The sequence below is a fragment of the Salvelinus namaycush genome, chromosome 16 (genome assembly GCF_016432855.1).
Source record: "Salvelinus namaycush isolate Seneca chromosome 16, SaNama_1.0, whole genome shotgun sequence".
Classification (NCBI taxonomy): domain Eukaryota; kingdom Metazoa; phylum Chordata; class Actinopteri; order Salmoniformes; family Salmonidae; genus Salvelinus; species Salvelinus namaycush.
This window is the reverse complement of record NC_052322.1, coordinates 34,375,340-34,400,285: the sequence shown is the minus strand read 5'-3', so window position 1 is coordinate 34,400,285 and position 24,946 is coordinate 34,375,340. Positions and strand designations below refer to the sequence as shown.

General features: G+C 45.9%; 1 protein-coding gene across 1 annotated transcript; it reads right to left on the bottom strand.

Annotated features, from left to right (window-relative positions):
- Positions 1-17,008: 17,008 nt before the first annotated feature.
- Positions 17,009-24,352, bottom strand: LOC120060771 (protein disulfide isomerase Creld1-like). Its single transcript, XM_039010191.1, has 10 exons — positions 24,200-24,352; positions 23,940-24,022; positions 23,333-23,443; positions 23,101-23,192; positions 22,840-23,019; positions 22,621-22,716; positions 19,600-19,683; positions 19,394-19,489; positions 19,075-19,215; positions 17,009-18,973 (listed from the first exon to the last, which is right to left on the bottom strand). Exons 1-10 carry the CDS (start codon positions 24,314-24,316, stop codon positions 18,753-18,755), a joined length of 1,221 nt encoding a protein of 406 aa, XP_038866119.1. The 5' UTR covers positions 24,317-24,352; the 3' UTR covers positions 17,009-18,752.
- Positions 24,353-24,946: the final 594 nt, after the last annotated feature.

Genomic DNA, 24,946 nt, shown 5'->3' with positions numbered 1-24,946 from the left:
GCAGTGGAAGAATGTGCAAAGTAGAAATAGAAATAATGGGGTGCCAAGGAGCAAAATAAATAAATACAGTAGGGAAAGAGGTAGTTGTTTGGGCTAAATTATAGATGAGCTATGTACAGGTGCAGTAATCTGTGAGCTGCTCTGACAGCTGGTGCTTAAAGCTATATCCCTGTAATGCTTAGAGAAGATCTTATATCAAGTGTTATTAAATTGTTGTGGTTGCAAGTTCACCTGGTACATCTAAAGCCTTTTCTTTTGGGGTGTTGCTATAGTCCACCAAGTGCGAACAGTCAGTATCTAAATAATATGTGTGAAATGCTTGATAGTGTATGTAATGTAAACAGAGAAGTCTACTTTCTTGGAGACCTGAATTTTGACTGGTTTTCATCAAGCTGTCCGCTCAAGTGGAAGCTTATCACTGTAATCAGTTCCTGTAATCTTATTAGTCAGCCTACTAGGGTGTTTACAAACTCTACAGGAACAAGATCATCCACATGTATTGATCACATTTTTACTAATACTGTAGATCTTTGTTCTAAAGCTGTATCCATACCCATTGGATGCAGTGATCACAATATAGTGGCTGTATCCAGGAAAGCCAAAGTTCCAAATGCTGGGCCTAAAATAGTGTATAAGAGATAATGCAAAATATTTTCCTGTGACTCTTATGTGAATGATGTTTAAAATATTTGTTGGTCTGATGTGATTAACACATTTACATTTTTGTAAATTACCTCTTATCCAGAGTGACTTACAGTTAGTGCATTAAATCAAGTGCAAGTGCTGGTTACGTGTTTCGGAAGATGCTGTCATAGCTTCAGGGGAAGCTGGTTCCATCATTGGGGTGCCAGGATAGAGAAGAGCTTGGACTGGGCTGAGCGGGAGCTGCCCGCCCGTAGGGGTGGGAGGGCTAAGAGACCTGAGGTGGCAGAACAGAGTGCTCGGGTTGGGGTGTAGGGTTTGAGCATAGCCTGAAGGTAGGGAGGGGCAGTTCCTCTTGCTGTTTTGTAGGTAAGCACCATGGTCTTGTAGTGGATGCGAGCTTCAACTGGAAGCCAGTGGAGTGTGCGAAGGAGCGGGGTGACATGAGAGAACTTGGGAAGGTTGAAAACCATGCAGAATGCTGTGTTCTGGATAAGCAGTTACGTTTTGTCGAGGTTGACCTTGAGGTGGTGGGCCGACATCCAAGTTGAGATATCTGCCAGGCATGCAGAGATGCGCGTTGCCACCTGGGTGTCAAAAGGGGGGATGGAGAAAAAGTAGTTGAGTGTCATCTGCATAGCAATGATAGGAGAGACCATGTGAGGATATGATGGAGCCGAGTGAGTTGGTGTATAGAGAGAAGAGGAGAGGGCCTAGAACCGAGCCCTGGGGGACACCAGTAGTGAGAGTACGTGGTATAGACACAGATCCTCTCCACATCACCTGGTAGGAGTGGCTTGCCAGGTAGGATGCAGTCCAAGAGTGTGCATAGCCTGAGACGCCCAGCCCTGAGAGGGTGGAGAGGAGGATCTGATGGTTCACAGTGTCAAAGGCAGCGGATAGATCTAGGAGGATGAGAACAGAGGAGAAATAGTTAGCTTTGGCAGTACGGAGAGCCTCTGTGACACAGAGAAGAGCAGTCTCGGTTGAGTGACCCATCTTGAAGCCTGACTGGTTTGGGTCAAAAAGATAATTCTGAGAGAGATAATGAAAAGTTGATCAGAGACAGCACGCTCAGGTGTTTTGGAAAGAAAAAAAAGGGATACAGGTTGAGTGTTGGATTTCTTAAGGAGGGGAGCAACTCGGGCCATTTTGAAGTCAGAGGGGACGCAGCCAGTGGTCAGGGATGAGTTGATGAGGGAAGTGAGGAATGGGACAAGGTATCCAGAGATGGTCTGGAGAAGGGAGGAGGGGACGGGGTTGAGCGGGCAAGTTGCCAGGTGGCCAGACACTAGTCGCAAGATGTCATCTGGAGAGAGGGGAGAATGAAGTCAAGGCGTAGGGTAGTACTGTGTGACTGAGACCAGTGGACTCAATAGGGTGAGTTAATGAGTAGCGGATGTTGTGAACCTTTTTTTCTAAGTGGTTGACAAAGTCATCCGCAGTGAGGGAGGAGGGGGGGTGGAGGATTACGGAGGGAGGAGAAGGTGGGAAAGAGTTTCCTAGGGGTAAAGGCAGAAGCTTGAAATTTAGAGTGGTAGAAAGTGGCTTTAGCCGTGGCTACAGAGGAAGAGAAGGTAGAGAGGAGGGAGTGAAAGGATGATAGGTCCTCCGGAAGTTTAGTTCTCCATTTTCGCTCCGCCCTGTTCTGTAAGCTCGCAATGAGTCACTCAGCCATGGAGCAGGAGGGGAGAGCCGAGCCGGCCGGTAGGAAAGGGGACAGTGCGAGTCATAGGATGCGGAAAGGGAGGAGAGTAGGGTCGAAGAGGCAGAATCAGGAGACAGAATGGAGAGGGATTTAGCAGAAGGGAGAGATGATATGATAGAAGAGGAGAGTAGTGGAAGAGAGAGAGAGAGTGAAGATTGTGATGGCGCATGACCATCTGGGTAGGGGCTGAGTGGTTAGGGTTGGAGGAAAGGGAGACAGAAAAGGAAACAAAGTTGTGATTAGAGACCTGGGGTGGGGTTACAGTGAGATTAGTAGGTGAAAAGAGAGTGTTGGAAAGAAATGAATCGAAGGCAGACGTCGGGAGGTTGAAGTCACCAAGTACGAAGAGCGGTGAGCCATTGTCAGGAAATTAGTTTATCAAGGTGTAAAGCTCATTGAGGAACTCTCCAAGGGCACCTGGTGTGAGATAGATTACAATATTCTTAAACTTAAGTGGACCAGTGATAGTGACAACATGGATTTCAAATGAGGAAATGGACAGGTGTCATGACGTTGGCCTGTGGGTAAGGTTTATGACCCCCCCCCCCCCTCATAAATACCTTTCTCCCTTCCCTCTCTCTTGACTCTACAGAGGGACTCTTGAATACCCTTTGTTAAACAGAGATTCTGGGAATATCAGGTGGGGGGAAATGAACCATATTTTGGGAATCCAACCAGTTGAACATATGCATTGGTACTTAATGAATATGATGTCAGTTCGGTTGTCATCTGAGACATTCTCATCAATGATAGGATGACATAAACAGTACAGTGGAAAGTCTACACATTATAGTTATCAGATTCACATGGAATTGTTGTGCAATTCAAATGTTTAAATATAAAATGATTGGTGAAAAGATTAAATGTAATTTTAGCTTCCAAATGAGAGATTTGGGTTTTCATAAGGTTAGGGCTCTGCTCAATCAGTGGCCCGCCCCTGTGAAGAGAGATGGGTTATAAAACTATGAAAACACACCCTTCTCCCTCCACTATATAAGCCCTTGACGAAAATGTAACCTTCTGTTCCGGGTACATTAGGATGACGATGCGATGTCAGAAGGGTTCAGATAATAACTACAGAACGAAGCCAACCTCAGCTTGAGCTTTGGTTGCGAATGGTATGAACTTTGAACTCTTATTCGATACAGAAGTAATACCTCCTAGCCGTTAAGTTAGCAACAGCAGCTGCAAACGTGGGCTAGGAAAGAACAGAGAGAGTATCCCGTCTACCACACAACGACGTTACTACAACGGGCGGTAATTTAGAATGCATAAGATCCTGTATTTACGATAGAGACATCGCTTCTCCCTTTGTTCTTCAGTCTTCCCGCTCTTTCACTCAAACCCAGCCCCCTTTTCTTTGTGTAACTAGCTGTCATATCTGTTCCATCCGCTAGGGACGTTTTCCTTTATGACATAATTTGTAATAAAGGTATGATTCATTCGGTGTATATGTAATTCTGTGTGATTAGTTAGGTATTTAGTAAATAAATAATTAAACCCAATTTTGTATTGCTGATTCCACTTGTTAGCCAGGGTTCGTGAAGATAACCAAGAATTTACAACTTTCCGATGAGACTGAAATATTGATGTAAAATATTACTAGGTCTTTAAGAGTTTATTCGGAAGATAACTGCTCTATAAATATTATTTTGTGGTGCCCCGACTTTGTAGTTAATTACATTTACATGATTAGCTCAATCAGGTAATATTAATTACAGAGAAAGGATTTTATAGAATAGCATGTCATATCACTTAATCCGGCATAGCCAAAGACACGACACAGGTGAGAGAGGGAGAAAATAGAAAATCTCCATTTAGGAGAAATGAGTAGACCTGTGCAACCACCGCGACGACCAGATGATCTTGGACTATGAGAGAAAACATAGTCAGATGAAGAAAGAGCAGCTGGAGTAGCAGTGTAGGGGTGAATCCATGTCTCCGTCAGGGCCAAAAAGTCAATGGACTGAAGGGCAGCATAGTCTGATATGAACTCAGCGTTCTTGACCGCAGATCGGCAGTTCCAAACACTGCCAGAGACCCGGAATTCCACATGGTTTGTGCGCGCAAGGTACACTAAATTAGAAGGGTTGCAGCCAAGGGGTGGGGAGTGTCTGTAAAGCCTACATGGATCGGTGCAAACAGGTATAGAAACACACACATAGTTGACAAAGCTACAAAAGAGCAAATTTTGATCATCTGTAAATAACTAGGTAACATACTCAAGTGAGTGGTGTGGAGCCTCCCTCTCTTTCTTTCCTTGAACAACTCCGCAGAACTGTCTTTTTTCGGCGCCACTGACATGACCACTGCATAAAGCTGCCGCTGAGACACCAGGGGAGACTGAATAACTAACAATAATCGCTAACTGCCTAGCAGAGGTGGAGAGCACACCTCCCTGTACTGTTTGCTGATTGCCTAGGGGAGGTGAAATCACTCCCCCTCCAATACAGCCACTGATTACCAAAACAAGTCACAAATTGCCCTGCTCCTTGATCCTGGTTGATGTGTCAACAACTATATGCAAATTATGAGCAGTCCAAGTGTGGACTGCTCATAATTTGTTCACACAATGGTTCACACACCAAGTAGGCCGCTGGGAAAACAGGCAGATATCAGGAGTCCTCTAGCTATAGAATAAGGAGCATCCAGACCCTGCACTTGATTAATTTATGAAATTGCTTTGTCTAATTCTTGATAAACATGCGTCTGTTAAGAAACTGACTGTGAGTACTGTTAAGGTTCCATGGATGATGAGGAATTGAATAACGGCATGGCTAAAAGAGATGGGGCAAAAGGAGTGGCTAATAGGTCTGGCTGCACATCTGACTGGCTGACTTACTGCAAATTGAAAACTTATGTGACTAAACTCAACAAAAAGAAGAAGAAACTGTATTATGAAGCCAAGATCAATTAATACTTTAAATGAAAATATGGGCAAAAAACAAATTTAACTCCATCTTTCATCGAATCAGATGGCTTATTCATCACAAAACCATTTGATGTTGGCAATTATTTTAATTATAACTTCATTGGTGTCGTGTCATTGACTATCATTAAATGTGAAGACTGTATCTTATCAAATCAATTCTTTATGTGTCATTTAATTACGCGATTAAACTAATCATGTGCCTTTTAATTAACTAGGAAGTCGGGGCACCACGGGAATATGTTGTTTATAGAGTTTCAATTCCCGAATATAATTCTTCAGATATTTTCATATCTTATCGAGTACAGTCTTGTATTAATGTATTATTATTACCTCATCAGTCATATTCTTGAACGTCGCAAACCCTTGGATATCTGCACGAACCATAGCCTAAATCATGAATCAGGGATATACAAATTGGTTCAAGTATTTATTTACTAACTAAATCAATCACAGAATTACATAATCACACACACAATTGGGTGCTACATGATACAAAGAAAAAGTCCCTAGTGGTTGAAACCAATATGACGGCTTGGTAGACAAAGGAAAGGGGGTGGGGACCGCTCAATTGCGGGAAACTCATAGCTGATAACTACACTCATAGAAATTGCTAATACTTTGAATATGAACAACCACTCATTTGAAAATAAATTGCAATTTACTTATTTACGAGCATATGTCTTGTTGTCTCTCTCTGTGGTCGCTGGTCCATCTGCTGGAGAGAGACGACAGAAAAGTCTCTGGTTGCGTTCGTAATGGATACGTCAGGCATACCCATGTTGTCACATAGAATAGTGTTTCGGCGGTTGCCTGTATTCTTCGTCCTAGGCTACGTACATTTCCAGATGCAGACTGAAAAGTCCTCGTCTAAGATTTGCTCCTTATGTGGCAATGTTTTAGAGTTGAACCGTTTCTAGCTGTGTAGCCAACGTTACACGCTGAATGGTCTCTTTGGCCTATAGAGTTGTAGTTCTTAACCATTTCACATGTAGCTACCGCTCTATACTTTTCTGGTCTTGTAGTTTTAAACCATTTGTCAGCCGTGTAGCCACCACTGCACACTGTCTGGTCTAATGGCCTATAGAATTGTAGCCATTCCAACGTGGGGACTCTGTCCCGGCGTTCTCTAACTTAATGTAAATTTTGTAGGAAGTGGGTTTTATACTCTGTGGAAGAAGGGGGCGTTCCATGATACCGACCAAGTCTATGCTCACGTGGGCGTGGCCACTGACTTGGTTAAAACCTTTAAATAAAGAACAATTCTCATTTAGAACATCACATTACATCTTTTCACAAATAGTTTAATATTTACTCATTCATTTTATCCAACATCTAGATGTAAATCTGATAATTGAAAAGTGTACACAGAGATACGGTAATGTTAAGAATTTGTTCTTAATTAACTGACTTGCCTAGTTAAATTAAGGTTAAATAAGTAAATAAATAATGTGGGTCTCCTGTCTTTCACGAGGTCACCAAATTAAACAACTTTGACAGGATTGTTCTTTAATAAATAACCACAGACCATTCCCACATTCTCAAAAATAGAAATATTGTTTAATTATTCAAACTTTTGAATGTCCAAGTGTCTCTCTGTGTTCCACAGTTTACATTCCAATCTCGAACACTACAGAGCATAGAGGCTGCGTATTTTATTACCCACCATAAAACAGCCGACTTCCCGCTCTCCCCCCTCTACGAGAGAGAGCACGCTGTAGAGCGGACCTACTGTAACCTGATCCTTCAAATCGGCACAGGAGAGTTATGACATTGGCAAAGTGGGCAAACTTAGGCAGGAAATGCCAACAACGAACAGTAAGCCATCGTACTCATGTATAAAACAACAAATAATGAAAGAAAAGCATTTTTTTTTTAAATTGAAGTTAGTGTGGGAGAGGTGGAAAAAATATTGTTAGCGATAAATAATGACAAATCCCCTGGCATTTACAACTTAGATGGATAGCTACTGAGGATGGTAGTTGACTCTATAGCCACTCCTATCTGTCATATCCTTAATCTGAGCCTAGAGGAAAGTCTTTGTACTCAGGCCTGGAGGGAAGCCAAAATCATTCCACTACCCAAGAGTGGTAAATGTGTGGTCTTTACTGGTTCTAACAGCAGACCTAGCAGCTTGCGGCCAGCTCTTAGCAAACTGTTGGAAACAATTGTGTTTGACCAAATACAATGCTACTTCTCTGTAAACAAATGAACAACAGACTTTTAACATGCTTTTAGAGAAAGGCACTCAACATGTACTGCACTGACACAAATTACTGATGATTGGTTGAAGGAAAAGATTGTGGAAGCTGTACTGTTAGATTTCAGTGCAGCCTTTGATATTATTGACTATAACCTGTTGTTGAGAAAATGTGTGTTATGGCTTTTTAACCTCTGCCATAGGGTGGATTCAGAGCTGTCTATCTAATATAACTCAGAGGGTTTTCTTTAATGGAAGCTCTAATGTCAAACATGTACAGTGTGGTGTTCCGCAAGGCAGCTCTCTAGGCCCTCTATGCTTTTGTATTTTTACCAATGACCTGCCACTGGCATTAAACAAATCATGTGTGTCCATGTACAATACCAGTCAAAAGTTGACACGCCTGCTCATTCAAGGGTTTTATTTACTTTTACTATTGTTTCCATTGTATAATAATAGTGAAGACATCAAAACTATGAAATAACACATATGGAATCATGTAGTAACCAAACAAGTTTTAAACAAATATTTATATTTTAGATTCTTCAAAGTAGCCACCCTTTGCCTTGATGACAGCTTTGCACACTCTTGGTATTCTCTCAACCAGCTTCATGAGGTAGTCACCTGGAATGCTTTTCAATTAACAGGTGTGCCTTGTCAAAAGTTCCTTTGTGGAATTTCTTTCCTTCTTAATGCATTTTAGCCAATCAGTTGTGTTGTGAAAAGGTAGGGGTGGTAAAACACCAAGTCCATATTATGGCAAGAACAGCTCAAATTAGCAAAGAGAAATGACATTCCATCAATACTTTAAGACATAAAGATCAGACAATACTGAAATTTGCAGTCGCAAAACAAGTGTGGTCGCAAAAACCATCAAGCGCTATGATGAAACCCCCACAGGAAAGGGAAAGGGGATACCTAGTCAGTTGTACAACTGAATGCCTTCAACTGAAATGTGTCTTCTGCATTTAACCCAACCCCTCTGAATCAGAGAGGTGCGGGAGGCTGCCTTAATCGACATCCACGTCTTTGGCGCCTGGGGAACAGTCGTTTAACTGCCTTGCTCAGGGGCAGAATGACAGATTTTTGCCTTGTCAGCTCGGGGATTCAATCCAGCAACATTTTGGTTACTGACCCAATGCTCCAACCACTAGAAAGAAGACCCAGAGTTACCTCTGCTGCAGAGGATAAGTTCATTAGAGTTACCAGCCTCGAAATTGCAGCCCAAATAAATGATTCACAGAAGCCATGGTCGAATTGCTGAAACCACTACTAAAAGACACCAATAAGAAGAAGAGACTTGCTTGGATCCAAGAAACACGAGCAATGTACATTAGACCAGTGGAAATCTGTCCTTTGGTCTGATGAGTCCAAATTTGAGATTTTTGGTTCCAACCACTGTGTCATTGTGAGACGCATGGTAGGTGAACGGATGATCTATGCATGTGTGGTTCCCACCATGAAGGATGGAGGAGGAGGTGTGATGGTGTGGGGGTGCTTTGCTGGTGACACTGTCTATGACTTATTTAGAATCCAATGCACACTTAACCAGCCTGGCTACCACAGCATTCTGCAGCGATACGCCATCCCATCTGGTTTGAGCTTAGTGGGACTATCATTTGTTTTTCAACAGGACAATGACCCAACACACCTCCAGGCTGTGTAAGGGCTATTTGACCAAGAAGGAGAGTGATGGAGTGCTGCATCAGATGACCTGGCCTCCACAATCACCCGACCTCAACCCAATTTAGATGGTTTGGGATGAGTTGGACCGCAGAGCGAAGGAAAAGCAGCAAACAAGTGCTCAGCATATGTGGAAACTCCTTCAAGACTGTTGGAAAAGCATTCCTCTTGAAGCTGGTTGAGAGAATGCCAAGAGTGTGCAAAGCTGTCATCAAGGTAAAGGGTGGCTATTTGAAGAATCTCAAATGATTCCATATGTGTTATTTCATAGTTTTGATGTCTTCACTATTATTCTACAATGTAGAAAATAGTAAAAATAAAGAAAAACTTGAATTAGTAGGTGTGTCCAAACATTTGACTGGTACTGTAGTATGCTGATGATTCAGCCATATATGCATCAACAACCACAGCTAATGAAGTCACTGAAACCCTTAACAAAGCGTTCCAGTCTGTTTTGGAATGGGTGGCCAATAATGAACTGGTTCTGAACATCTGTAAAACTAAGATAATTGTATTTGGTACAAATCAAGTTCTAGACCTCAGCTGAATCTGGTAATTAATGTTGTGGCTGTTGAACAAGTTGAGGGGTGTCACGTTCCTGACCTGTTTTCTGTTGTTTTGTATGTGTTTAGTTGGTCAGGACGTGAGCTGGGTGGGAATTCTATGTTGTGTGTCTAGTTTGTCTGTTTCTATGTCCAGCCTAATATGGTTCTCAATCAGAGGCAGATGGTAATCGTTGTCCCTGATTGAGAATCATATATAGGAGGCTTGTTTTGTGTTGGGATTTTGTGGGTGTTTGTTACCTGTCTCTGTGTTTGTGTTCTGCACCAGATAGGTCTGTATCGGTTTTGCACATTTGTTATTTTGTATGTTGTTTGTAGTGTTTCACTTGTTCTTTTATTAAACATGTTGAACACTAGCCGCGCTGCACTTTGGTCCTCTCCTTCACCTATGGAAGAAAGCCGTTACAGAAACACCCACCAAACCCGGACCAAGCAGCGTGGCAACGGGCAGCAGCAACAGCAGCAGCGGTACCAGGAGGAATGGTCATGGGAGGAAATCATGAACGGAAAAGGACCCTGGGCAAAGGTTGGAGAGAATCGCCGCTCTCGGGAGGAGAAGGAGGCAGCCACAGCCCAGGAGCGGTGGATTGAGGAGGCAGCACGTAAGAGAGGCTGGAAGCCCGAGAGGCTCACCCAAAAATTTCTTGGGGGGGGGCTAAAGGGGAGTGTGGCGAAGCCGGGTTGGATACCTGAGCCAACTCCCCGGGCTTACCGTGGAGTGAGAGGGCGTCGTACTGGTCAGACACCGTGTTATGCGGTAAAGCGCACGGTGTCCCCAGTACGCGTGCTTAGCCCAGTGCGGGCTATTCCACCTTGCCGCACTGGTAGGGCTAGGTTGGGCATCGAGCCGGGTGCCATGAAGCCGGCCCAACATATCTGGCCTCCAGTACGTCTCCTCGGGCCGGCGTACATGGCACCAGCCTTACAGGTGGTGTCCCCGGTTCGCCTGCATAGCCCAGTGCGGGCTATTCCACCTCGCTGCACTGGCAGGGCTACGGGGACCATTCAACCTGGTAAGGTTGGAGAGGCTCGGTGCTCAAGAGCGCGTGTCCTCCTTCACGGTCCGGTATATCCGGCGCCACCTTCCCGCCCCAGCCCAGTACCACCAGTGCCTACACCACGCACCAGGCTTCCAGTGCATCTCCAGAGCCCTGTTCCTCCTCCCCGCACTCGCCCTGAGGTGCGTGCCCTCAGCCCGGTACCTCCAGTTCCGGCACCACGCATCAGGCCTATAGTGCGTCTCAGCCGGCCAGAGTCTGCCGTCTGCCCAGCGGTGCCTGAACTGCCCGTCTGCCCAACGCCGCCTGCACTGCCCGTCTGCCCAACGCCGCCTGCACTGCTCGTCTGCCCAGCGCCGTCTGAGCCATCCGTCTGCCCAGCGCCGTCTGAGTCATCCGTCTGCCCAGCGCCGTCTGAGCCATCCGTCTGCCTAGCGCCATCTGAGCCATCTGTCTGCCCAGCGCCATCTGAGTCATCCGTCTGCCACGAGCCATTAGAGCCGCCCGTCTGTCCCGAGCCATTAGAGCCGTCCGTCAGTCAGGAGCCGCTAGAGCCGTCCGTCAGTCAGGAGCTGCCAGAGACGCCAGCCAGTCAGGAGCTGCCAGAGACGCCAGCCAGTCAGGAGCTGCCAGAGACGCCAGCCAGTCAGGAGCTGCCAGAGACGCCAGCCAGTCAGGAGCTGCCAGAGACGCCAGCCAGTCAGGAGCTGCCAGAGACGCCAGCCAGTCAGGAGCTGCCAGAGACGCCAGCCGGTCAGGAGCTGCCAGAGACGCCAGCCGGTCAGGAGCTGCCAGAGACGCCAGCCGGTCAGGAGCTGCCAGAGCCGCCAGCCAGTCAGGAGCTGCCAGAGCTGCCCTACAGTCATGAGCTGCCCTACAGTCATGAGCTGCCCTACAGTCATGAGCTGCCCTACAGTCATGAGCTGCCCTACAGTCATGAGCTGCCCTCCAGTCCGGAGCAGTCATTCAGTCCGGAGCTGCCACCCAGTCCGGAGCTGCCACCCAGTCCGGAGCTGCCACTCAGTCCGGAGCTGCCACTCAGTCCGGAGCTGCCACCCAGTCCGGAGCTGCCACTCAGTCCGGAGCTGCCACTCAGTCCGGAGCTGCCACTCAGTCCGGAGCTGCCACTCAGTCCGGAGCTGCCACTCAGTCCGGAGCTGCCATTAGTCCGGAGTTACCTCTCTGTCCTGAGCTACCTCTCTGTCCTGAGCTACCTCTCTGTCCTGAGCTACCTCTCTGTCCTGAGCTACCTCCTAAATCATGTGGGGCCCTTGGGGAGGATTCTTAGGCCAAGGTCGTGGGCGAGGGTCGCCACTCAAAGGACGCTAAGGAGGGGGACAAAGACAGTGGTGGAGTGGTGTCCTCGTCCTGCGCCGGAGCCGCCACCGCGGACAGATGCCCACCCAGACCCTCCCCTTGAGTTTTAGGGGTGCGCCCGGAGTTCGCACCTTGAGGGGGGGGTTCTGTCACGTTCCTGACCTGTTTTCTGTTGTTTTGTATGTGTTTAGTTGGTCAGGACGTGAGCTGGGTGGGAATTCTATGTTGTGTGTCTAGTTTGTCTGTTTCTATGTCCAGCCTAATATGGTTCTCAATCAGAGGCAGATGGTAATCGTTGTCCCTGATTGAGAATCATATATAGGAGGCTTGTTTTGTGTTGGGATTTTGTGGGTGTTTGTTACCTGTCTCTGTGTTTGTGTTCTGCACCAGATAGGTCTGTATCGGTTTTGCACATTTGTTATTTTGTATGTTGTTTGTAGTGTTTCACTTGTTCTTTTATTAAACATGTTGAACACTAGCCGCGCTGCACTTTGGTCCTCTCCTTCACCTATGGAAGAAAGCCGTTACAAGGGGACTAAATCACTTGATATTACCTTAGATTATAAACGGTCATGGTCAAAACATATAGATTCAATGGTTGTAAAGATGGGGAGAGGTCTGTCTGTAATAAAGAGACACCACACTCCACAAAGCAAGTCCTGCAGGCTCGTTTTATCTTATCTTGATATTTGTCCAGTCATATGGTCCAGTGCTGCAAAGAAAGACCTAGTTAAGTTGCAGCTGGTCCAGCACAGAGATGCATGTCTTGTCCTTCATTGTAATCAGACTGTTAATATTAAAACTATGCATGCTAGTCTCTCTTGACTAAGAGTTGAGGAAAGACTGACTGCGTCACTTCTTGTTTTTATAAGAAACCATGTGTTGGAAATTCCAAATTGTTTGCATAGTCAACTTACACACAGCACTGATACACACACTTACCCCACAAGGGGTCCGTACCGGAAGATAACGTCAGTGACTCAACCCACTCAAGTCGAGTATAGTGAAAAAAGCCTGGCCCCTTTTGATAAACCGTGTCCCCTTTTTCTAGTGGAGATGAATGTGTTCCTTTATTAGGGGTACTGAATACTCTCCATCTATCTAGCTCTGTACAGCCATCCTCTGACTGTAGCTCACCCAGCCCTAGTTCACATGCTAATAAACTTTCTTCTATAGGACACCGGTGAACTACGCTCGGCTCCAGCTTTTTCTCAGGTCTGTACACGAGTAACCTGATTCCCAAGGCAACCGTTGCCAGACCCAGGTGAGTGCATTTGTTTGTACTATTCCTATTTAAACCCAAGTTATCATAGTCTTGAAAGTAAATATTTTATATATTTTTTAAAGGAAGTAGTTTGCATGTTTAATTCAACTTTACTGTTATGAAAATGTACTTCTGTTATGTGTGAAAGTTGACTGACCCTTTAGAAGTGGTTAACGCACAAAGACTGGACTCCACTGCTGGGGAAACCCAAGGCACAACTCTGTCTATGGAATGAAACTTTGATGTTTCGAATGAATGTTTTACTATCAGTTTGAACTGTGCATGTTTGACTGAACTTTTAGTGTTTGTACTGTGCATGTTTGACTATTTGAACGTTCAGTGTTTGTACTGTGCATGTTTGACTATTTGAACGTTCAGTGTTTGTACTGTGCATGTTTGACTATTTGAACGTTCAGTGTTTGTACTGTGCATGTTTGACTATTTGAACGTTCAGTGTTTGTACTGTGCATGTTTGACTATTTGAACGTTCAGTGTTTGTACTGTGCATGTTTGACTATTTGAACGTTCAGTGTTTGTACTGTGCATGTTTGACTATTTGAACGTTCAGTGTTTGTACTGTGCATGTTTGACTATTTGAACGTTCAGTGTTTGTACTGTGCATGTTTGACTATTTGAACGTTCAGTGTTTGTACTGTGCATGTCTGACTATTTGAACGTTCAGTGTTTGTACTGTGCATATTTGATTTATGTTTCTAAACATCACCACAGCTGCTGTTCGCCAGAATTCCACACCTGTGTCTATTCCTCGATGCACACCTGTCCTACAAAGTCGCTACCATATGGTCACTCCCCTGACATTGCCCATCATCTGACCTGCCTCTGCAGCACTGAGAGTCAGCCAGGTGTGAATTGACTCCAAGATACAGCAAATTCAAGTGTTTAAATTATTTTAGTCTGCTTTTGTGTGAAAGCTTCCAATCTGGCCGGCAGTTTGTCCCCAGACTGTAACCCCTCTGGTCCGTAGGCGGACGGTCTGCCTGGAGACCCCTGATGTGCATCACCACAACCACCAGAGGGCACTAGTCATGCACAGAAAGGAGCACTACAGGAGAGTTTGCCCAGTAGTAAAACATAAGCCCGAAACTGATATGAAAATGGCACATTTCTGCTGTACTACACCGGCTCCAATACTTGTCGGATGTGGCAGGGCTTGTAAACTTTTACAGACTACAAAGGGAAGCACAGCCGCGAGCTGCCCATTGACACGAGTCTACCAGACGAGCTAAATTACTTCTACGCTCGCTTCGAGGCAAGTAACAGGTGTTCCGGAACACTATGTAATCACGCTCTCCGTAGCCGATGTGAGTAAGACCTTTACACAGGTCAACATTCACAAGGCCGCAGTGCCAGACAGATTACGAGGACGTGTACTCCGAGCATGCACTGACCAACTGGCAAGTGTCTTCACTGACATTTTCAACCTGTCCCTGACTGAGTCTGTAATACCAACATGTTTCAAGCAGACCACCATAGTCCCTGTGCCCAAGAACACTAAAGTAACCTGTCTAAATGACTACCGACCCGTAGCACTCACATCTGTAGCCATGAAGTGCTTTGAAAGGCTGGTCATGGCTCACATCAACACCATTATCCCAGAAACCCTAGACCTACTCTAATTTCCATACCGCCCCAACAGATCCACAGATGATACAATCTCTATTGCACTCAACACTGCCCTTTCTAACCTGGGCAAAAGGAACACCTATGTGAGAATGCTATTCATTGACTACAGCTCAGCGTTCAAAACCATAGTGCCCTCAAAGCTCATCACTAAGCTAAGGACCCTGGGACTAAACACCTCCCTCTGCAACTGGATCCTGGACTTCCGGACAGGCCGCCCCCAGGTGGTAAGGGTAGGTAACAACACATCCACCACGCTGATCCTCAACACGGTGGCCCCTCAGAGGTGCGTGCTCAGTCCGTTCCTGTACGCCCTGTTCACTCATGACTGCATGACCAGGCACAACTCCAACACCATCATCAAGCTTGCCGATGACACAACAGTGGTAGGCCTGATCACCAACAACGATGAGACAGATTATAGGGGTGAGATCAGAGACCTAGCCATGTGGTGCCAGGACAACAACCTCTCCCTCAACGTGATCAAGTCAAAGGAGATGATTGTGGACTACAGGAAAAGGAGGACCGAGCACGCCCCCATTCTCATCGACGAGGCTGCAGTGGAGCAGGTTGAGAGCTTCAAGTGCCTTGGTGTCCACATCACCAACAAACTATCATGGTCCAAACACACTAAGGCAGTCGTGAAGAGGGCACGACAAAGCCTATTCCCCCTCAGGATACTGAAAAGCTTTGGCATGGGTCCTCAGATCCTAAAAAGGTTCTACAGCTGCACCATCGAGAGCATCCTGACCGGTTGCATCACTGCCTGGTATGGCAACTGCTCGGCCTTCAACCGCAAGGCACTACAGAGGGTAGTGCGTACGGCCCAGTACATGACTGGGGCCAAGCTTCCTGCCATCCAGGACCTCTATACCAGGCAGTGTCAGAGGAAGGCCCTAAAAATTGTCAATGACTCCAGCCACCCTAGTCATAGACTGTTCTCTCTGCTACCGCACGGCAAGCAGTACCGGAGAGCCAAGTCTAGGCCCAAAAGGCTTCTTAACAGCTTCTACCCCCAAGCCATAAGACTCCTGAACAGCTAATCAAAGGGCTACCCAGACCCCTCTTTTACACTGCTGCTACTCTGTTTATTATCAATGCATAGTCACTTTAACTCTACCTACATGTACATATTACCTCAATTACCTTGATTAACCGGTGCCCCCACACATTGACTCTGTACCGGTACCCCCTGTATATAGCCTCGCTATTGTTATTTTACTGCTGCTGTTTAATTATTTGTTACTTTTATTTTCTATTTAACTTTTTTTCTTAAAAACTTCTTAAAGCATTGTAGGTTAAAGGCTTGTAAGTAAGCATTTCACTGTAAGGGCTACACCTGTTGTATTCGGCGCATGTGACAAATAAAAATTGATTTGATTAATAAATGTTTCTCTGGGGCTTCGTTAGGTATCACCAGGTGTGGCAGAAGCCATTCTACAGAACCTGCACTGAGAGTACAGGTAAAAGCATCCTCGTCTGAATTATTCCTTTCCCTCCTATACCTAGCTGAGCTTCTGTCATATTGTTTATGTATCTCTCTGTCTCTCTATTTTCCAGGAAGGAGGTATGTGAGCAGCTGAAGAGACAAATAGAAGAGAAGGGGGCTGATGCTGCAGCTGGCCAGTAAGGCAGAGAAGGCAGAGTTTTTATGGGATGTGGATCGCTTGGCTCTGTCCAGTCAGAGAGAGCAAAGGATACAACACAGAAGAGAGGAGTTAGTACAGAGATGAGAATAAGAGGGTAATACACACACCCACACCCACGCACTTATTCCTAATGTGAGATTTTGTACTTATATATATATACACTCCTCTTTCGTGTGTGTGTGTGCGCAGCTGATGGAGCATAGCTAGAGGGACAGGACATTGACACGCTCTCTGGAGATCCTGATGGAGAGAGAACTGCTGTGCCACAACCACAATTAACTGGAGCGGCGTGTCTTACATAGCTAGCATTCTAGGGGGTTTCTCCAGTATCTGTTTCCTTGAATGGCTTTAATCTATCGTCTCCATGCAACGGCAGTATTTTATTAAGGTCTTCAGCAATGAGCAGCATGAGTTCAAATTACATTTATTTCAACAGCATGTCAAAATAATGGTAAGAGAGGTTATTGGAAAGCTAAAAATAGAACACTAAACTCAGAATTTTTCCTTTTTAATAATGATCATAATGCAAAGAACTGCAGTTGAAATGTAGGCCTAACACACACACACGTTATTTAACCAAAGGACATGATTATTAACAGTTAAAATGGATATTATTGAAAACAACATCTGGAAGGTTGAAAATGAAAAAAGATGGATCATTTGAATAACAATTGTGCTAGATCTAGTAGCTACTGAGGATGATGGGGGAATAATGTGGAGGGATATGATTGATCAGATATAATTTAGTTGCTTCAACTGTAAAATGTTGACACCTCTGATAAAATACACTTGTGCATTTCATTGTACAGTACCCCATATTACCTTGTGCTGATCAAACTCAATGTATCACAGACACACACACACCAAACAGATGCAGAATAAAAATCATAAAAGGTCTTTGCTAAAAACAAACAAAACATTTTTTATTTTTAGAAAGGACCTATTGCAAAACAATGAAATGGGAGACATCTTCAATAGGACTAGAGTATTTTACTCTCACATACTCAGGCAGTAGGTTTAGGGGCTGGTGAAGCAGTAGTGATTATCCTTGTATCCTGGTTGTACAGTTTAGAGGGAAACAAGCAGCTCTATAAAGTCTTCCATGCCAATCATAGGATAATACATACAGTACAGTATAGCCTTTCTCAGATCCTTTTCTCGTGCATTCATACAGCAAGAATCTGTTTGTGCAAAAACACAGATAAATACAGTCATAATATGAACAGGATTATAAATAAACAGTGTTTTAACATTGGATGGAATTCAACTGGCGCAACAGGATACATCAGTTCTTTCCTTAACAAGTCCACCATAGCAGCAGCCTTCAGTGCAAAGCCCCAATGACAATCCCATCTCACCCACCATCTCCCATCACCACGGGAACACCCTCTGTTCCTCAGTAAAAGGTGAAATTATGAACAGGAGATGCTGATGAGGTAAGGGGTGCCTAAGAAGTTTGATTTGTGATGAATGGAAATGGACAAACATTGACATTTTAGTCAATTAGCAAACACTCCTATCCAGAGCAATTTACAGGAGCAATTAGGGTTAAGAGCCTTGCTCGGGGGCACATTGACAGATTTTTCACCTAGTCGGCTTGAGAATTCGAACCTGCGACCTGGTTTTGAACCATATATAATTTTGGAGCAAAATTTTGCCCAGTGGAAGATACAAATGCATAATAACTTGGTAACAATCAGTAGTGGTCTTATCCTACCCCCACTCCTTCCCTTTCCTACCCCAGAGTTGAGGCAAGAGGGTTGGGTTTTGTCTCCCATATCAGTGCAGACAGACACTCCAGTCTCCTTAGTGTTTCTCAGTGTTTTTGGATCAAGTAGTACCTGGTCTTCTTCTATATTCACTCCCGCCATTGAGCTCTCTGATTTGACCTTCCTCTGAGCTCCATGTTCTCTTATTCACCTCCCTCTAACATTTGGAAAGTTCATATTCCAGAAGACCCACAATAATCCCAAGCCTTTTCAAGGCTTCCTTTAGGACCCCTCTTCTCTCACCCTAACCCCTACCACCCCAAAGTAGTATAGTACATCCCTGAATGGCTAGCATTCCTGTAGCCGTCCCACCCCCAGTCTTTGTCGCCCGCATCGGCTTGCATTCAATGAGTTCCTTCCTCTTTCCCGTATCCCTGGCTCCTGACAGGCTAGCGTCCCTTCAGGAAGCCGTCCAGCATGCGATCACCCTTCTCTGATAGCCAGTATCCGGCCATGGCGGCCACGCCCCCGATGAAAATGGCGGTGAAGACCATGTCACCCTTGGCGGCAAGCGTTGCTAGGGCACAGATGACTACGCCAAAGAACATCTGCTGCAGGACAAGTACCTCGTCATCAGTCATGTCATCAAACAGGCCCTTCTCTGGACCACCTGATGGGGAGAGAGAGAGAGAGAGAAAGAGAGAGAGAGGTGCTGTGTATATAGGAGTGTGCCAAGTAGAGAGAACTATCAAGGGTGCTCGCGCGTCCTACTGTAAGGCTGGTTCTCCACACAGATGCTGTCCCTTCGGATGAAGCCGTCAGCACATTCACAGCGGAAGGAGCCCTCTTCATTGAAACAAGCCTCATTCAGCCCTGGACACGCTATCGCCCTCTCACTACACTCATTCACATCTAGGAGGGAGAGAGAGAACATGGACAGAGTGACACCCATACCAAGACAGAGACAGATGTTCACTACAAGTAAGTAGTCAGACTACTTTAACAAAAGGTTCATCTGATTGGCCAAACCATCTATAGACAGTAAAAGAGAACCACACAGACAAATGTAAACACAGCCGCGTTCCCTCACCAAGACATTTGGCTCCTCTGAGCTTGTATCCCCTAGCACATTTCTTACAGCGGGCAGGACCACTGCCCATACAGCCCACACATGCCTGGTCACAGCCTGGCACAGAGGAAAGAGAACAGAGGTCTGGGTCAGAACACAGGTTTACCAACAACACAAACCATCATTACTCTGTTACTAGCAGATAGTAGAGGGAGAGCCTACAGTACCTCTGCACTCGTACGATCCATCTGTGTTGTGGCAATATGTGTTGGAAAGACATCGAGCCAGCTCTGTGCCGCACTCATCAGTGTCTAGAAACAACATGCACAACAGGAGTTAAACACTGTAGTAGGGATTTTCAAGGTGAAAAAAAAGAAGAGCAGTCACAGATGAAGTCAATCAAAATCAATCTGGTTTAATACAAGTTGCAACAGGGAGACACCTCCAGCACAGAAAGAGACCATGTCTAACTTGTCTTCTCTAAGCAGACCCTTATATTCTAATCTATTCTCACAGCACCAATGTTCTGAAAACACCCACTAACAGGCTTGAATCAGTGTCACAGAATCACAGAATCCAACAACAATCAGTGTCCTCGGTCCTTTTACCTCCAGATATGAGAACAATCCATAACATTTAGTACCAAGTCTAGTGACCATCAACCTGCACACCAAGTCTAGTGACCATCAACCTGCACACCAAGTCTAGTGACCATCAACCTGCACACCAAGTCTAGTGACCATCAACCTGCACACCAAGTCTAGTGACCATCAACCTGCACACCAAGTCTAGTGACCATCAACCTGCACACCAAGTCTAGTGACCATCAACCTGCACACCAAGTCTAGTGACCATCAACCTGCACACCAAGTCTAGTGACCATCAACCTGCACACCAAGTCTAGTGACCATCAACCTGCACACCAAGTCTAGTGACCATCAACCTGCACACCAAGTCTAGTGACCATCAACCTGCACACCAAGTCTAGTGACCATCAACCTGCACACCAAGTCTAGTGACCATCAACCTGCACACCAAGTCTAGTGACCATCAACCTGCACACCAAGTCTAGTGACCATCAACCTGCACACCAAGTCTAGTGACCATCAACCTGCACACCAAGTCTAGTGACCATCAACCTGCACACCAAGTCTAGTGACCATCAACCTGCACACCAAGTCTAGTGACCATCAACCTGCACACCAAGTCTAGTGACCATCAACCTGCACACCAAGTCTAGTGACCATCAACCTGCACACCAAGTCTAGTGACCATCAACCTGCACACCAAGTCTAGTGACCATCAACCTGCACACCAAGTCTAGTGACCATCAACCTGCACACCAAGTCTAGTGACCATCAACCTGCACACCAAGTCTAGTGACCATCAACCTGCACACCAAGTCTAGTGACCATCAACCTGCACACCAAGTCTAGTGACCATCAACCTGCACACCAAGTCTAGTGACCATCAACCTGCACACCAAGTCTAGTGACCATCAACCTGCACACCAAGTCTAGTGACCATCAACCTGCACACCAAGTCTAGTGACCATCAACCTGCACACCAAGTCTAGTGACCATCAACCTGCACACCAAGTCTAGTGACCATCAACCTGCACACCAAGTCTAGTGACCATCAACCTGCACACCAAGTCTAGTGACCATCAACCTGCACACCAAGTCTAGTGACCATCAACCTGCACACCAAGTCTAGTGACCATCAACCTGCACACCAAGTCTAGTGACCATCAACCTGCACACCAAGTCTAGTGACCATCAACCTGCACACCAAGTCTAGTGACCATCAACCTGCACACCAAGTCTAGTGACCATCAACCTGCACACCAAGTCTAGTGACCATCAACCTGCACACCAAGTCTAGTGACCATCAACCTGCACACCAAGTCTAGTGACCATCAACCTGCACACCAAGTCTAGTGACCATCAACCTGCACACCAAGTCTAGTGACCATCAACCTGCACACCAAGTCTAGTGACCATCAACCTGCACACCAAGTCTAGTGACCATCAACCTGCACACCAAGTCTAGTGACCATCAACCTGCACACCAAGTCTAGTGACCATCAACCTGCACACCAAGTCTAGTGACCATCAACCTGCACACCAAGTCTAGTGACCATCAACCTGCACACCAAGTCTAGTGACCATCAACCTGCACACCAAGTCTAGTGACCATCAACCTGCACACCAAGTCTAGTGACCATCAACCTGCACACCAAGTCTAGTGACCATCAACCTGCACACCAAGTCTAGTGACCATCAACCTGCACACCAAGTCTAGTGACCATCAACCTGCACACCAAGTCTAGTGACCATCAACCTGCACACCAAGTCTAGTGACCATCAACCTGTACACCAAGTCTAGTGACCATCAACCTGCACACCAAGTCTAGTGACCATCAACCTGTACACCAAGTCTAGTGACCATCAACCTGTACACCAAGTCTAGTGACCATCAACCTGCACACCAAGTCTAGTGACCATCAACCTGCACACCAAGTCTAGTGACCATCAACCTGCACACCAAGTCTAGTGACCATCAACCTGCACACCAAGTCTAGTGACCATCAACCTGCACACCAAGTCTAGTGACCATCAACCTGCACACCAAGTCTAGAGACCATCAACCTGCACACCAAGTCTAGTGACCATCAACCTGTACACCAAGTCTAGTGACCATCAACCTGTACACCAAGTCTAGTGACCATCAACCTGCACACCAAGTCTAGTGACCATCAACCTGTACACCAAGTCTAGTGACCATCAACCTGTACACCAAGTCTAGTGACCATCAACCTGTACACCAAGTCTAGTGACCATCAACCTGTACACCAAGTCTAGTGACCATCAACCTGCACACCAAGTCTAGTGACCATCAACCTGTACACCAAGTCTAGTGACCATCAACCTGTACACCAAGTCTAGTGACCATCAACCTGCACACCAAGTCTAGTGATCATCAACCTGCACACCAAGTCTAGTGACCATCAACCTGCACACCAAGTCTAGTGACCATCAACCTGCACACCAAGTCTAGTGACCATCAACCTGTACACCAAGTCTAGTGACCATCAACCTGTACACAAATGAGTGTCACAAAGCATTGTGTTAATAATTACTTGTAACTGAAATTGAATTTCTCCATTACAAACACAGATACAAAGTAAGAAAACTAACAGAAGACACATGCTCTCTCGAATACACACACAAAAGCCAAATACTCACCAACACACTTGTTGTCATGGAGGATCCACCCAGGTTTGCAGTCCACACATTTGTAGTCCTCTGGCCCTGAGCATTTTTTACAGGAGTGGTAGCATGCTACAGACATCACACACAGAGGAGAAATGATTGGTCTGTGAGACTTCTACATGAGATTGGTTGAGAATAAGCCAGGCTGTCTGATTCATGATCAGACAGGCAAAACTGTTTCTGACTGGGTACCTGCACAGGCTGGTGTGCTGTGATTGGAGCTCTTCTCTCTGTAGTAGCCATCTGCACAGCTCTGACACAGCTGACCAAAGTACCCCGGATCACACACACACTCTCCATCTCCCAGACGGGTACCCTCTCCCTCACAGCGACCCAGACCACCACACACACCTCCAGGACCGGACAGACACTCTGCAGCACAACAACACACAGGGTTAATAATGTGACAACAGAGAGAGAACTATTGTGGGTGTGTGTGTGTGTGTTCAATACCTTTGCAGTCTGGGCCAAAGCGTCCTGGGGGACAGCAGAGTCGGAGCTCCTCTATACACAGCCACTCAAATAGATCTGGAGCCTCCTGCCGCCTACACACACAGAGACAATCACAAGGTCAGTGATGAGAGGGGAAGGACACACACACATAACAATATAATACACAGGTGTGTAAACAGTAAGACAAAACTGATTATACATATACCACATTTACATGATCAGACACACATACCGGTGGAACCACCATGTCTCCACTTGGTCCTCTAACTGCTCCAGCAGTTTGTTACAGTCAAAGTCAGATTTCTCACATGCTGCCTCCACTATCTCCAGCAGCCTGGTCTCACTGAGAACCAGGAACCAGGAGGAGAGGAGACGTGAGTAATGTGGAACACTTCACTAGAGAACAGAGCACAGAGAAAACAAATACACCCTCCTATTCTCCATTATGCACTCTAGGAGGATCTCCGACACACGCTCGCTCACTCTCACACTCAGACACACACAGTGTGGCCTAGTTTTGAGAGGCTGTCATATTGTGTAAGGACATATGGGGTGTAGAGCCCTAGTCTTGTCAGTACTGTACTGGTTCAGCATTGCCTTGGCTCAGTCATGAGGAGTCCAATTCAGGTCAGAGGCATCAGGTAACAAGCCTTCATAGCAACACAATAAAGGTGCATTGGCCACTCAACAACATGCTAAGGCTTGTCAGGGATTAGCAGGCCTCGTGGGCTTTCCTCTATGTAAACGCAGATGTTAGACTGCAGGTCTTAAAGACTGCAGGTCCTATGACTGGATATTTGTGGAGATTCTAGTGACAGGCCTAGTGGGGCCATAAGTACCTGCGAGCATATTTAGCCAGCTTCTCCTCCTCCCAAGCAGTGTTCCCACCTCCAAAGTTTTTATTGGATGTTTTCTCCAGGCCCTGAAAAAATGTGTTTTAATAAAAGACCACCAGGTGAAGACAGAAACAGAACAGAAAGGAGAGTAAAATGGCAGCTACTGACCGAAACATAAGCAATAAGCAAAAGAGATACCAATATGACCGACAAACTAATCAACAGACTGAGGTAATGAGAGAGACAGAGATAGAGACTCCTACCTTGATGAAGCTGTCAGTTAGTTTGCGGCAGGTCTGACATGGTGCAGTCTGTACTCGTACCACAGACAGCACAGAGAAGAGTACCAGGGCAGGGAGCAGGGGCCACGACCACCACATGGCTTGGACTACCTACCACTCAGCCACTGAGAACAGAGACAGGGGATTCAGACAGAGCAGGATCATAGACCGCTGTGGCTATTATTGATGATGAAAATTATCTCGGGAGATAGTACAGTCGGCATTTGATTGTGAGATATTCTAGGTCGGGTGAACAGATGGACTTGAGTTCCTGTATGTTATCACAGTTACACCATAAGTAGTTAATCATAAAACATATACCTCCACCCTTCTGCTTCCTGGAGAGATGTTTGTTCCTGTCGGTGGGATGTACTGAGAACCCAACTGGCTTTACAGAGTCAGACAGTGTATCTCGAGAGAGCCATGTTTCCGTGAAGCAGAGTATGTTACAATCCCTGGTGTCTCTCTGAAAAGCTACTCTCGTCTTGAGCTCATCAATTTTATTATCCAGAGATTGGACATTAGCGAGTAAAATACTTGTGAGCAGTGGGTGGCGTGCACGCTTCCTAAGTTGGACCAGAAAACCACCTCAAGTACCTCTTCTCCACCAGCGTTGTTTTGGGTCAGCCTGAAGTCGTAATCCTGGTCGTAACGCTGGAAGTTCTGGTGAGTTACCGCCGCTCTAATATCCAACAGTTCTTCCTGGCTGTATGTAATGAGACAAAACAA